Source organism: Squalius cephalus (assembly GCF_949319135.1).
Source record: "Squalius cephalus genome assembly, chromosome: 3".
Taxonomy (NCBI): domain Eukaryota; kingdom Metazoa; phylum Chordata; class Actinopteri; order Cypriniformes; family Leuciscidae; genus Squalius; species Squalius cephalus.
In genome coordinates, this window is record NC_137124.1 from 29015954 (window position 1) to 29031745 (window position 15792).

The 15792-nt window shown below is 38.0% G+C and overlaps 1 protein-coding gene across 1 annotated transcript in view; it reads right to left on the reverse strand.

The window, feature by feature from the left end:
* The window catches only part of plxdc2b (plexin domain containing 2b), a 58184-nt gene extending 42861 nt beyond the window's left edge, over positions 1-15323 (reverse strand). Inside the window, exon 1 of the mRNA XM_079867066.1 lies at positions 14847-15323. Within this exon, the coding sequence (XP_079723192.1) occupies positions 14847-14949 (103 nt within the window). The 5' untranslated portion in view covers positions 14950-15323. The remainder of the gene's footprint in view (positions 1-14846) is intronic.
* Between the last annotated feature and the right edge of the window lie 469 nt (positions 15324-15792).

Sequence of the window (15792 nt, forward strand, 5' to 3'; positions counted from 1 at the left end):
TTCAGGATGCACATTTGCAGTTTTTAAATTAAATTACCCTTTATTTTGAATTAAAACAACATTAAAATAAACTATGAATTAAATATTTGAAACATTAAAATGTTTCCAAAACTAGTCATTTATAATGTATTAATCAAGGGGTGTTTGAACAGTTTGAACTTATTCTGTACTAGGAAACACTGACTCGTGAAATGCACACCAAAAATGTGTTTTTGGCTTGGCACCCTTGACATCTGCAGTTAAACACATTAATAAGAAACGCCCTCTACACCAGCTGCTGTTGAACATAGACAAGAGACCAACTCTCATATACTCACATATATCACTGAAAGCAACCAAACATATCTGGACATGCATCATAATGCTTAAATAAAACATTTTGACCTGATTAGCAAGTCTTGTAAGTTCTACATTTTTTTCGCTCTTCTTGAGAGCTGCTGTATTGGTCAGGTTTCGCCTCTTTTCTTTTTTTGAGCTTTGTGTTTCTTCACTCCTGGGGATATAGATAAATGTTTTCATGAAGCACATTTGTCAAGGGTCACCACATGACTTTCCACTGAATATTTCAAATCTGGACTAGACCAATGTTTTTCAGGCCAATACGAAATAAAATCTGACAGTTTTACCAGATAATTACTTATTTCAACTCCAGCTATATTTATGAGTATGAATGTGTGAACCACATCACATCTGGAGCACTTGTGAGCTCAAGATCGATAGATCTTAAACAAAGCACCTGAAAGGATTTCTGCTCCAAGAAAGAAAATGCACAAACAAAACACACAATATAGACATGATCTAATGAATATGGCAATTAATTCACTCAAATGTATACACAGTTTGGATAGCAGTTCGAATGTCTAAGAAAACCTGTGCATAGTGATTTTTCAAAAAGTCAAAAGTCATACAGGTTTGTAATAACATGAGGGCGAGTAAAAAAATTACTGATTTTTCATTTTTTGGTGGACTATCGCTTTAAAGTGGTCCTATTATGCTTTTTCACTTTTTAAACTTTAGTTTGTGTGTAATGTTGCTGTTTGAGCATAAAAAAGATCTGCAAGGTTCAAAGTCCTCTCCAAAGGGAGAGATTTATATTTTATCCACTTTTCAAGAACTACAACGATCGACACGTTTAGACTACAAGACAATTTTTCTGGATCTTATGAAGTCACAATGTTCCTCATTTAAATAATCCGTGCCCACGGAAATACGCAGAAAAGGGGAAGAGGCCTGGCTGAGCTGCATTAGACAACAATGTTGCAAATTTGCCTGTGAATGCTTTATATAAATACTAGGGGTGTAACAATACATCGATATGGATCGATGCATCGATCAAACGTCTAACGATACGATGCATCGATGCCACACGTAAAATATGATATGAGGTACCTTTCTTTTAACACTCTCCACGTAACGTCCGTCCGTCCGTCTACGCATTTCTGTCAAAGCGCGCATTTCCGTTTACTCACCATACTGTCTGCCGGTGTGTCTTTGTAACGTTAATCTCTTCAGCTGAAATAGACGCTTGACAAGATTGACTGAGAGATTTGAACCGAGGCATCGGAGCTTGTGTCAGCATAAATGGGCGTGCCAGATGAAGCCTCGATTTGAGGCTTGTGCATAGACAGTAAAAGATATGGACACAGCGACCCCATTGGATTCAACGGAGAAAAGTGAAGTTAATTAGAAGCACTCACTTCCTGATGGTCGAGCGTACTGCGCAGACTCAAACTGAGCTTGACGACGTAGATGTGACGCGAGCAACCTGTCTGTCTTCTAGTAGCTGTGCCGAGAGAAATCTGAATCATTCCCTTCCGAAACTTGCAGAGACGGAGAGTGTGAGTAGGATGTGTCCATGAGCTAGGAGCAGGAGAAACTTTTGCTAAGTATTCTGATTAATTATTTTGTCATTTTGCCTCCACGTCCCCCCGATTGCGCGCAAGCTTCTCTTCCTGTCCATACGGTAATTTCTCTACTGTGCGACAGAGAGTCGCGTGGTTATGACGCAATCGTTAGCCTATTTTTACAAAAATTGCTTCGACGGGGCCATAACGTAAGATACAAGGTAATGGAGCCTTTTATACATTTTCGTGTTTCTTTAGAAATAAATAATGGACAAATGGAGTCTTTAAACGCCTCAGATGTAAAGTTAATCGCTGTCAAAGTGACGCCAAAATGAATGGGAGTCAATGGAATGCTAACAGCAGGTGATGGTCTGCTAATCAATGGCGGCGCCCGGGGAAGCTTCAATGTTTTATGAAACATTGGCCCCCTGGGCTTGTGTTGTTAGCATAGAAATCAAGTGATCAATGACAAACGAAGCCTTGCTTTCTGTCCAATCACATGCGCGATTCATTTTGCCGACACGTGATTGGACATAAAGCAAGTACGTTTTCATTCAGACTTATTCAATTACATTTTAAAATACCCAGTTGTAAAATTAATATAAGGAATATAATTTCTTTCAGGAAAATTAAATATTTGCCATATGCAATTCATATATATGTACATCCCAGATAGCAACATAGTGTCTGCCCAGATCCGGCCCACATCTGGGCCGTGTGGTATCCATGTGTACCAGATGTGGGCCGGATCCAGGGGGGCAATCATTCGGAAAAAATTGAAGCTTCCCCGGGCGCCGCTATTGATTAGCAAACCATCACCTACTGTTAGCATTCCATTGACTCCCATTCATTTTGGCGTCACTTTGACAGCGATTAACTTTACATCTGAGGCGTTTAAAGACTCCATTTGTCCATTATTTATTTCTAAAGAAACACGAAAATGTATAAAAGGCTCCATTACCTTGTATCTTACGTTATGGCCCCGTAGAAGCAATTTTTGTAAAAATAGGCTAACGATTGCGTCATAACCACGTGACTCTCTGTCGCACAGTAGAGAAATTACCTTATGGACAGGAAGAGAAGCTTGCGCGCAATCGGGGGGACGTGGAGGCAAAATGACAAAGTAATTAATCAGAATACTTGGCAAAAGTTGCTCCTGCTCCTAGCTCATGGACACCTCCTACTCACACTCTCCGTCTCTGCAAGTTTCGGAAGGGAATGATTCAGATTTCTCTCGGCACAGCTACTAAAAGACAGACAGGTTGCTCGCGTCACATCTACGTCATCAAGCTCAGTTTGAGTCTGCGCAGTACGCTCGACCATCAGGAAGTGAGTGCTTCTAATTTACTTCACTTTTCTCCGTTGAATCCAATGGGGTCGCTGTGTCCATTTCTTTTACTGTCAATGGCCGGATCTGGGCCGACACTATGTTACTGTCTGGGATTATTCTTCCATAATATTGATATTCATACTGGCATTAAATGCCACAGTTTAATGGTTAAATTAATTTATCACAGAGAGAATTTATATCACAGAAATTCTTTTATTTGTGCACACGTGGTGGCTCCTTCGTCCGACAAAGCTTCTTTCACAGAGTTATGGCTGCTTTATTTTTTGCTTAACACCAGATGGCGCTGTTTTCAACACTCTCGAAGCTTTGAATCTATTCCGAAACAATCAGGGGAAAGCCTCAGTGCGTCATGAGGCTTCATTTGCTATCCCTAACAAAAGCAAGTGTTGTGCCGAATTCTGACCCCCGCCAAATTATTACCCCCTAGTATTGGTAGGTTTAGGATTAGTTGTGGGGGAGGGGTTAGGATTAGGCAATTAGGCATATAAGGGAAATAAAAGCTGAAAATTTTTAACGGAATCTTGATCTTAAAGATTAACCGAGTGTTTTATTATGTATCATAGCAATTACTTGTTTTTGTTTAACTCTGAAACATGATATGTGGAGTTATCTGCTTTTGCCAAAAAAACAACAGTTGGAGTTATCTAAAAAAAAAAAACTTTTAATATATAAAAAACATACTTTCAATTAACTTTAATTTTGCAAGTTACCTGTATTTTTTAAGTTGTTATTATTACTTAATTAAAACAACCCAGCTGCAGTCTGATTGATATTACTTGGAATGCACATGAAAAAAAAAACATGATTTATGAAAATGAACAAGAACAGGGTTATCTGTTTTTGCAAATTAACTCTTCTGTTGTAAATGTCTGAATAGGGAGAGGGCGTGCAATTTTCAGAGTTTAATTGAACATTCATGTTTTGGTTGCATTTGTGAGTTAATAAAAATGTAACTGGATGTGTAAACTTGGCACATAATATCTAAATATCAATAAATCAATCGATATAGCCCTGAATCGAATCGTAATCGTATCACAGAGCTTTTTGAGGTATCGGCAAATATCGTATCGCTGGCTGAGAGAATCGATATCACATTGTATCGTGATGAACTGACCGATTTACACCACTAATAAATACAATATAGGTAGGTCTAAATCCATGTGATCACTTATATCAATGTTATATATATCATCATATCATCCAGCCCTAAAACTTGTATAGTTTTTTGTCAGTGTTTATTTAAAAACATCTGATTATGCTTAATAAGCCGACAACGAACGTGGTCATCTAAACGCGGAAACCCGTTCTCTTTTATCGGAGTAAGGTCATAAACGGCTTAAGCATAAATCGGTCGACACAGGTAGTTTTTTGCCTATTAATCCGATTTCGTGCAGCATGTAAATGCATTAACCTGCTTGATGGCTTATTGAAGTGTGCATGTGTGAAATGTGACAGGAACAGAGTTCAGAGAGAACAGAGAACTCAAGCGTTTTGCAGGGAAGGAAGAAGGTAATATATCACAAACGTAGACTCTTTCATGACCCAGAAAATTATAAAAATGTCCTCTCATCGCATGCAGCAGAAGTAGAAGTTGTTCAGTCAAAACGCTGCATCTGTAACTGCATGAGAAGATAATATAAGTTTCCCGTAAGTTTCCCGCTGACATGTTGAAATCTTTATTTAACATCACAACCGACATAACTAATTAATTACTCGGAGTCAGATAGCTCAGAGTTATTGTCAAATGTAGCAAAAAATGTGTTTTGTGTGTTTTTCGCAACATTCACTCTGAAATCCAATGCTACCGCTCAGTCTTTTTGCCACTTAGTGGGCGTGACTGCATTCACTCCAGCTGACGGTGACGTCACACGCATACCCTCTATTTGTATGCTTTAGTACAGTCAAAAACTTACATACAGCACCTTTAAGTCTGAATCAGGCTTGAATTGGTTTGATATTTATACTTATATCTTAATATTTACATCTGAGTAGAGCTCGCGGTTATGGTAAGGGGCGTGAGATTTCCTAAACACACGCTAAGTGCTGCTAATCACAAGATACTTGGCCAGCCAATGACAGCACATTTCGTATTTCGGATGGAGGGGTTTCATTGAAACAGGACCTAGACGGTGCGTTAGAGACAGACTGGGTAGGTGCTGTAATAATGTAAAATATGTGAAAAATAATGTTTTTTGAACAATCAAGCATGAAAGCATTTTCTAGTACACCCCAAAAACAAAATCATGACTTCGTAAAAGGGCTTAATAGGACCCCTTTAAATAATACACACAAGAAAAGATCCTACAGCTGTAGCTTTCTCTGTTACTTCAGCCACATAACTAAGCATCCAGGTTATCTTGGATGTATGCATTTTCTAGCGTAGTTGGCTGGTATCACACTAACATGAACCCTGACCTCCCTGCCAAGGACAGAGAGCGTCCTATGCAAAATGTATTCCTAATTAACATGTCAGACTTAATTTCTTTGTGCTTAAAAAGTGTCAGCCAGGGCACAGCACAAAAAAAGCATGTTCATTATGCTCAATTAGGCTTTGCTGATTAAATTATCCTGGAAACATCAACCCTCAACAACACGCACAACTATTAGGCCTAGCCTGTAACTATGTGCTAGCTCTAAGTTCAAAAGAATAATAAAATATGTGAGCGATCACAACTGGTTTCATCTAAAATAAGAGCATATGACTAGATAATATAAAATGTTTGACCGCTTGTGATGATATTAAAAAAAATATATTAAAAAAATCTTCGTCATGAGCTAAATTTAGTTGATATCTTACAGATGTTTTAATGGTTATTGGTAATAGAGAGTTTATCATGGTAGGTTACAACCCATATTCACATACATATAAACGTAGAAATACTCTTAGAAAGACATCAGATATGAATGATGGTGGTGGTGGTGGCGCAATGGATAAGACACATGCCTTTGGTGTGAGAGACCCGGGTTCGAATCCACTGTGAGACACCAATGTGTCCCTGAGCAAGACACTTAACCCCTAGTTGCTCCAGAGGCGTGCGACCTCTGACATGTATAGCAATTGTAAGTCGCTTTGGATAAAAGCGTCAGCTAAATGAATAAATGTAAATGTAATGTAAATGAATGATGTTGTTGACTGCCTTGGGAAAAGCATGATGGTAAAATAATATCCTTGGGGCTGTTCTCAGATCAAGCAATTCAGGCATTCACCCACAAACCCAGAGACAGACAGCACAGCTGTATCACTCTTTTATCTCCCACTCCCTGTGTACGAGACATTCAGTTATGAGCAATAACTATCATTATGTAGATGGGCAGTTTGCATTAGAGCTCCGTCTGCCTCAGACCGCAATGCGAGTTGTGATGACACAAACCTTTGTATTAATTCCTAATGACATGCAAATGGGGCTGCAGAAAAAAATGTGAGTAAATCTACAGCATAATTGCTCAAATTAATTTGTTTGTAAATAAAACATAAATTTACATTTATTAATACATTTATTAATATATATTTTGTTTACATATATTAATCAAAATAAGCATATGTTGCAAATGCTCTAATGATAATTATCTTCAGAACATGAGTAGGTCAAAATTTGCTGCTTTTATACAGTAGTTTAAATCTAATTAATTGGTGTGTAAAACACTAGTTTCGATGTATGGGTCACTGATTATAAAATATGCATGCAACAAACTGTATAACTGCACAATTCCTTATTACTTTACAAAAAACATTAATGCATTGGTGTTTTCACAGGGGATGAGGCTCGGGGAGGTTCCCTTTAGAAACCCACACAAGCAGTATAATGTGTTTATGCTTTAAAGTTCTGCAGATCTAAGAGTTTTTGTCTGTTTCTGCTGAAGTGAATTTCCCTCATCCAACAAACACACACCCACCACTCATACATACACTCCCTAAAACACACACCCACGGTTCCAGTTGCAGAAACACAAAGCTTTATTGTTCAAGTCCGAGTTAGTCAGAACCCACACAGTCCTGTTAAGGCTTGCATGCAGCTGAAAACACCATCATGAACATGATTCGGGTGTTTATGTGCGCTACTGGGCGACTGAACATACTATTTAAAAAAATGACAACATCTTTAAACATTTCAGGAACAAAAGGCAGAAGGCAGAGAGATTTGAAAATGGGGACTTCATTGTTAATGCAAAATATACACAAGTTTTGAGAAAAAAGATGGAATACCCTTAAGTGGATTATAGCAATAAATAAAAAATGCAAAAACAACAACAGGTTTTGCACACATTGGTCGGCCAAACAGATAGTCTCACACTATTGGATGAGTCAGTGTTGCTGCATTGGACTGGTGGGGTGGGGATGCTCAAACAAACAGAGCAATGTTTTGAAAATGCCATGGGATATTTGGTGTTGAAATATTGAGACATTAATGTCTGGTACAAGGGTGTGGTGTTTTGTTTATACTTGTTAAAGTGCTGCTTTTAAAAACCACAGTCTCTCTGGACTGTAATGTATGTGTTTGAGAGCTGGTGAGGGAATCAAAATGTGAAACTAACACTGGAACTGTTTAAGAAACTCAGAAGAGAACTGACAACCATATTTAGCTGTAAAAAGGGGTACACACATAGTAACATGAATAAAAATATATCTTTATAAATCCATAATCTACATTCAGATTAACTCTGGCCATACTCTGTCATAACGTATTATTCCAAAATATGTTCCATCATTCTAGATCAGAGCTTTTTAAACTTTTTGATGTCAAGTACCCCCAAATACGCTGAAAACAGTTTCGCTGTGTTTTTGTAGAAACTGTGAATCATTTCTTTCCAGGATTCTTTGATGAATATAAAGTTCAAAAGTACAGCATTTATTTGAAACAGATTTAACAATGTAAAAGTCTTTTACTGTCTCTTGATCGGTTTCATATTTTTACACCATTTTCTCTGAACTCTTCTGTGGCCCCCCTTGCACTCTGTTTGGATCACCCTGATCACTTTAGAAAGCTTCCAGAAAAAGCAGGATTCTCTTGTCATTGTTGTTACACAAATCAAAAAGGATACTGATTAAACAGAAATTGAGGGCAGATGTCCATAACAAGAAATGAAAGATCTTTTATTAGAACTGACTTAAATAACTACTAAAAAGAGATTTAGCGCTGCATGATAAATGTGAGCAGCAAAACTAGACACACCAGCAAAAACAACATCCCTCCAAAAGAAAAAAAATAGAGAAAGAAACAAGTAGTCCTCATGAGAAAAGGCATTGTGCTGGTTAATTGTCCTTTGCTGAACACTCAAGTGCTTGTGAGTTTGCTTGAGTGAACTGAAACTTTCATTACCCTTGAGCCAACCTCTGCTAACCCCCCACAGTGACTGACACAGACACACACACACAACACACACATCCTCAGGGACACATTTACAACTTCTTGCTATTCCAATCTCTCTGCCTCATCACCCATTCCATCTCATTCACACTAGAGGCTCTGTTCTAAAGTCACTAGATGCTCTGCATTCACTACTTACTTTTGGGTCAGTGCACATGTACAGGTGCAAGAAATCTTTTTAGATGTCCTGAGAGCAGATTGTAGCAGCTAACCAGCCTCTGTTTTTTTCAAGGAGGAAAAAAAAACCAGCATTTGGAGTTTGGACAACACTTAACATGTAAATGAACAACTGAGGTTAATAGCACACATAATCTGCTGTTAGCAAGCTATGTTTGAGAATAGTGCATTGAATATGTTTGTGAAAGAATAACAAACACTTCAGAGCGGTGTAATTAACTTTTGTTGAAAGGTAATTAGCTAAGCTATGAAGAAAAAGACCTCATACTGAGTACCATTATTGCAGTCCTGGAGAGAAAGACAGAGAAAGGCAGAGAAGGATGGAAAGAGAGCCAGGGAGGAATTGGAAACAAAAGCACCGCTGGAGGCCTGAAAAGCATTGTGAGAATGTGAAACACATAAGATCCTTAGAGCACAATAGACAACTACTGGAAACCTCTGACTTTCACCAAGAAACTCTCTCTTTCTCCTCCCCTCTCTCTTTCACAGCTGTATTCATTGAGGTCAAGCGGTACACTTTTAAATTGGATTTAGTCTGGTTAAAGTTGAGGCATACTTTAAACTTCCTCTTCATTTATGGCAAATGTAACTGAACAACTTCATAACACTTGGAGCGTGATTGTTCATTCATAAAGTGTAATATTAGTTTTTGTTAATGTACACATGGTGGTGCGTCTGGGAACAACAGTCAGGCGCTGCAAGCTACCCAGAAGGACCCCCTCTATCCTTTTCTTCATAGCTCTTTTCATCCTTTCTTGGGAACTCATTCAAGGATGAATAAAGCCTAACTCAAGCTATCCATTCACTTATCCGCCATGCTGAAAGAAGGGAAGGGAAATTGCAGAGCCTAGCATTCAAACAAACTCATTCATTCCAAATGACTGTCTTGCCCAACATCTATTCATTTCACATTCTCATATATATCTGACTTATATTTATACTTATATATATACTATTTAGTGCTGCTTTCAGTTTTTTTGGACTCTCTTTCTTTGCTCAAAGAATCTTCCTTCAAACGGCCTTCTCCCCCTACAGCAGTCACTCCTGAGAGACATGAAGGTCAATGGAAGTTCCACTAGCTGCATCTGCAGGGCTCGTTTTTGTGTGTGTATGAGTTTGTGTGTGTGGGAGACTGTTGCTTTTGGCATTATGATGGATGATGAACTTAGAACCAGGCTGTGTATTAGAAACAGGCTGTGCATCAGTGCTATGGTCAGTTATCTTGATGCCAGGAGGCCTAATGTGTGTGTGTTTGTGTGTGAGACAGAGAGGGTTTCATATTCAACTTAGACAAGTTAAGGAAAATGAAAAATGAAAAATACCCCATGAGCTCACGCTGTCTTCCATCATCTCAATGTCTCATACACGCACGTATCAGAGTATCAGTCACACCCACTGGCTCATCCAAACAGGCTCAGGTTTGTGAGAATGAAGCTGCAGACAGTCTTGTTAGGCAGAAGATTTACAGAAAAGGAGAGAGGGATGGAAAATATGCAGGAAGGATGTCCAATTCTAATGACGTCCAGATGGACCAACCACAACTATCTGTTACTAAAGGACAACTCTTAAAGTAAACACTTTTTTATAAATTTTATTTTATAAATTCTCAAATTCTTACTTTATTCTTCCAGGATGGCAGGAATAAATTAATAACAGGACCTTTCAAGGAAAAAGTTTAATGTATAGTTAAAATGAACATTTTCATAGCCAGTACATGTCCAGTAAACAATCCAATCTAGTCTCAGTGGACACCAAAATAAATGGACGTCTGGAAATATAGCCTAGTCAAAAATGACATGAACTACTGGCAACACTTTAGCCTATGAAGCGATGCAATGGGATCACAGCGAGAGTGTGATACTAGCTGAACCTGATTTATACTGTATAGTCGCTCGAACACCTTTACAAAGATTTGCGAAATTCTTTAATGCTTGACTTGTGAGAATCAGACATGCTGGCATGTTAACTTTCAATTGAGAAGTGGGCAGAAAAAGAGATCAGAAAACTGCAACAATCACTAAATGTGATTCTCTCATGCGGTTTGTGATCAGATGTAATAAATCTCTTAAAAACTGTCATCGCTAATTAAACTATTCAAGTTTATGTGTGAACATGAATGCCATTGTACATTTCAGTGTGCATGTATTCATAATAGAATCTAAACTGAATGTTTTGAATAGCTTTTACTGCAAGCACTAGTTTATGTATAAAAAGCTAGTCCGCAAATGGGAGATTCCACCTTCGCTCACTTCGCTCCACCAAATTTAGCAACAAACTATTAATTTTGTTGTATTGGTAGCAAGAGAAACACACCCAGCTCTTCACTCCTATTAATAAAGTCTTTCCTGACACAGCACTGCAGATGGCCAGCGCACTCTATAAATAATGCTTTATCTGGGCCACGAGTCGAGAGACAGACACTTTATGTGTACAAGAGATGCACATCACTAAAACTCGAGCATATGAAGAGATGAAGCTACCTGCCTGTGAAGGTACAGTACAAGTAAGAGAAAAACCATTACAGGGTACAAGCAGACATAAGATGCTCAATGTGATGGGTCTGAGCTGCCAAGATATAGCTTTATATTGTTGCCATGGTATAAAAGATTGATAATCCAGGGCCAAAGGCATGACCCAAGCTCTGGGGTGGTCTACAGCCCACGGATTCAATGTTATGATAAGATATCATAACTAAATCACTCCCTGTGAGACTTCACAGTGAGAATTTGACCTTTGCAAATGGTAAAAAAAAATCTCCAGTAGTGCATTGCAATTCAAGAAGCTAACAGATTTCCTACAAGAAACAGACACTCAGACTTCAGACTTGAACCTTACATGGATTTTTAAATGAGATCTCAGCACAGATTCAAATATTGCAAGGAGTGACTGTCATGCTCACTAATGAGAAAAAAATGCTATGGTAAAAAGTATAACCCCTAAGAAGAAATTGAGGACGGAGAGAGAGAAAAGGAGAGGAGCCAAAGGGAGGGGGTGACAGAGACAGACTGAATACAAACCTAAACCCAACCCTTTGGATGAACTACTTAAGACTTGTGGGGGCCCTGCATTCTCACCATCTCTTCTTTTCTCAGAGACTCCCTCTGTGCAGTTTCAGAGCTGTTTCTCCTAAACCATCTAAAGCAGATGGGCGATATACTACTTTTAATAAATATTAATAACTATAATTCAAAACCATGCTTGTTAAGTAAAGGACTTTCTTCACTTTTTGCCAAAAGAGACAGCAACAGTCCCTTGACCCCTTAAAACAACTGTTTCTTAACCCAAAAAGTAGTGTTCTGGTGGAAGGTATATGCTCAATTTACCTATAATCAGTGGCGGCTGGTTGGTTTTAAAATAGAGGCGGCGGCACACAAAATTTTAGCGGTCTGATTTTTTAACTGCTTTAAAATGGCTTTTTTGGTCACTTATCTACCTAAATATTTATAGAAAACGACACAGACATCAAGACAATATAAATATAAGTTCACTCACCTAGCCTATCACTTAAGGCAAAATCCATTCTTCTGTCTTTTTAAATGTTCGTGTTAAAAGAGCATGTTTGGCTGTTTAGTGAAGCTGATTGCTGTAGCCTATATCCAACTTAGGCATGGGGTCTTCCTTCATTTTTAATTTGTAGCTGTTGTTTGAATGGTAGTTTAGTAAATTTGTTTGCGATCATATATTCAATATATCTACTCTCCATAGTTACATCAGCGGTAGCAGTTCAAACTAATATCACGTAATTTAAGCTTGATGAATTTTATTAACATTAAATCGTACTTCACAACTTTGGGTAGGCAGGGCCTCCCTTGCCTCCCCTGACAAGCCGCCACTGTCTATAATAGCTTTCAAGTATTAGGGAAAAAAACTGAAAGTCTTTGTGAGGGTTGACTCTGTTTTTATCAACCAACTTGAACTCAACTGTGTGTTTTGGCATTTAGAAGTGTCTGAACACGTTTACCATTCACTCAGCCTCAGGATCTATCTGTCTGGGGCAGGAAAGTAATGGTTATCACAAGCTACACAAGGCTGATTCACATATAAGATTATGTAATGTTGTACTCTTGGCCTACTTTGTTGTTTTTCTCCATCAATAGAAATGAGAGATCGTTATTATACAAAACACACACATACACAACCACAACACTCAAGGTACACATGTGAGAGACATTAGACTGTAAGGTTTTTTGTTTTTTTTTTGTCCAAAACTCACATGTAGTTCCCATCCTGTCAAGGCATGTAAAGTAGGTTACAAACTAGGTTACAGAGTTCTGTTTCTGAATTTTGAATACTTGAAAACAAGAACATTAAACCTCTTCTCTATGGTGTAACACCATTTACACAGCAGTTAGTTCCAATTTGATTGGCCAAGAGGCATGAGTGCTGATATCATGCTGCCTTCTAGTGCACTTGGAAAACCCCTACTTACAATCTGAGCATTAACTATTTTGACACATGCATTCAAGAATATTTTATTTTTATATTACAATTAAGTGACATTTATTTTTATATGAATTGCATTTATATCACTTATTTAAGGTTAGTATTTAGCAAAAACATTGTAAAAAAGCAATACATGCAATGCGAGTGATTAAAGGCAGGATGAAAAAGAAATTGAGACCATCTCCCCTACTGTGAGGTGTATCCAGGAGGAATGGATTCTCGAACAAGAACATTTTTTAGGGCAGGACTGGATTGTTGTCGATTTCTAATTACTGCGATCATGTGTGAATGACAGATTTTTGGAGGTGTGGATTTATGAATTGTCAATTTTGTGGTGACTTTAACATTTGTTGTCTAAAAGTTCATTTGTACAAAGCACCTTGATATTACAGAAATGCTAATTTAGATTAAAAAAAAAAAAAAAGTAAATTAGCAAAATTATGAATTACCATCCACAACAAAAACAAGGTTCAAGCGTCTGCACTATTATTGTTTCTCTTAGCGGAAATGAAAAACCTGGAGTGGAGCCGGAGCGGAGTGATAACAATCCTTTGAAAGTGAAGAGGAATTTGCTGCAGCTCCACTAATAGCCTACCTACTCACAGACACGTCAAATGTTTTGGTTTCGTTTGGAACAAATTCGCATAGACAAAAATAAACGAACTGTAAAGTAAATTTACCCGGCATTACCTTTTTATTAAGTGTAAAGGTTGTATAGCGATATCATACCAGCTGATTTTGCTGTTGTTCTAAAAATCGTGCCTATATTCAGTACAGCATATCTTTTTATCCGTTCAATATTGGTTATATATAAACTACATTCGAGAATGCGCATCTACGAGACAAGGACAAAGGCAGCAGCTCAAGACGGATAAGTCGGAACATGGAAACACCTTGGAATTTATGACTTGAGGAAGAGTAAATTACTGCAATCTACTTTCCTCTTAAATGTGTACAAGAATAACAGTTTCGGCTACAGTCTGTCGAATCCTCATGTGTCTCATGTTTTAAATAACCTTGCGCAGTGTAAAACGACACAGAAGAAGGCGAGAAACCGTATAGCTTTTCTAGTGATGAACAGGTTATATGTCAACGAAAACAATCCCGCTCCACTTAACAGAAACTGAAAGATTTTCCCACTCATATTCTTTCTGCAAGAAGCGAATTCACACAGGCTACCGCTTGAAAACAGCTGCTGATAAACATCGCCTGTAGCATAAAAACAGCACATCACAACAGCACAGCAAAAGCACATGCTCAACCCCCATATAGGCTTATTCATTATAATGCATCGCGATTATTATATATGATATAGCCTATACATTAAAAAAAGAATCAATATAGCACCCACCAAATATTTAGAAAAACTAAAAGTGCCAATGAGTAGGCTATGAAAAGAAAAGAATATGCACAGCTCATTATACGCTTTTAGATAAGATGCACACGTATCATTTTCATTTTGATGAAAATGCATTCTGTTTTCTCATAATGCCATTGTTTAAAAGTCCTATATAACAAAGTTATAGTCTGTCTGCCACATGAGAAAAACAGACATACGCAACTTATCGCTTTAGGTCATGGCGTGAATACCTGATTCCACATCCCTATAGCCATAACAAACTCCTGTCATAAATGAAGATTATACTCGAGTCCACGAGCACTCACCTTCCGCCGTTAATTCTCCTCGGGTGATCTGGAAAACACTTCCCAAAGTGTGTAAAACTAGAGCAATTCCCACAAACAAATCGAGCGTGCTTGAACCCGCCATCTCAGATATCCACTGAGGATGATGTCCTCAGTTTCTTTTGCTCTGTCGCCGCCAAAGAAAATGTAAAATAAAGACAAACAGCGTGTGGTGGTCAGTCGCTGAGCATTCCGCGCTCCCGCACTGTGTGTGTGTGTGTGTGTGTGTGTCGCGCGCGCTGCTGAAGCTACTGCCTCACCGCCGCTCCTGTGATGCGAGGGATCGCGACGCGCTTCCGATAACGCGTTTCCTTGAGACTCCAGACCCAAACAAATCCTAGCAAGCAGAGTTCAAGATAGTCTAGAAAAAAGACCAGTCTAGCTCGCCTCTTATCACTGCATACACCACGAAACTAGGAGGTGTAGATGGCGTCACACATGTACCACCAAGAGTGTCCTGACTCTGATGGGGGCTTCACAGACATGAAGTGGATTTGGAATTAGACGGTTCACTGATTCTTTAGACATGAGACAAAACATGTCACACAAATTTATCTGCCTTTAGTTGTTTTTTTTTTTAAGTTTTTTTTTTAAATAGCAACAGTTCCACTTTAAAAATAAGCAGAGATTATCACTAATAGGCTATTTTTAACACAAATACACAATTGCATTAGATTCAAACTAGTTTTAAAACTACAAATTTGTATTTAACTTTATTGAATCATTATATTAAATAAAATACAAATATATATTAAATAAAATATAAACATTATAATATGCTGTAACAAAAAGTTAATTTTAAAAAATGGTTTCACAGATGTGACCCTACTTTTTGTCAACATCGTAAGACATGATTCGTTTTAAAATTCACGTAATAATCATCAAACCAGAACAAATTTACAGTGCGTAAATAAAGACTTAACTTGTC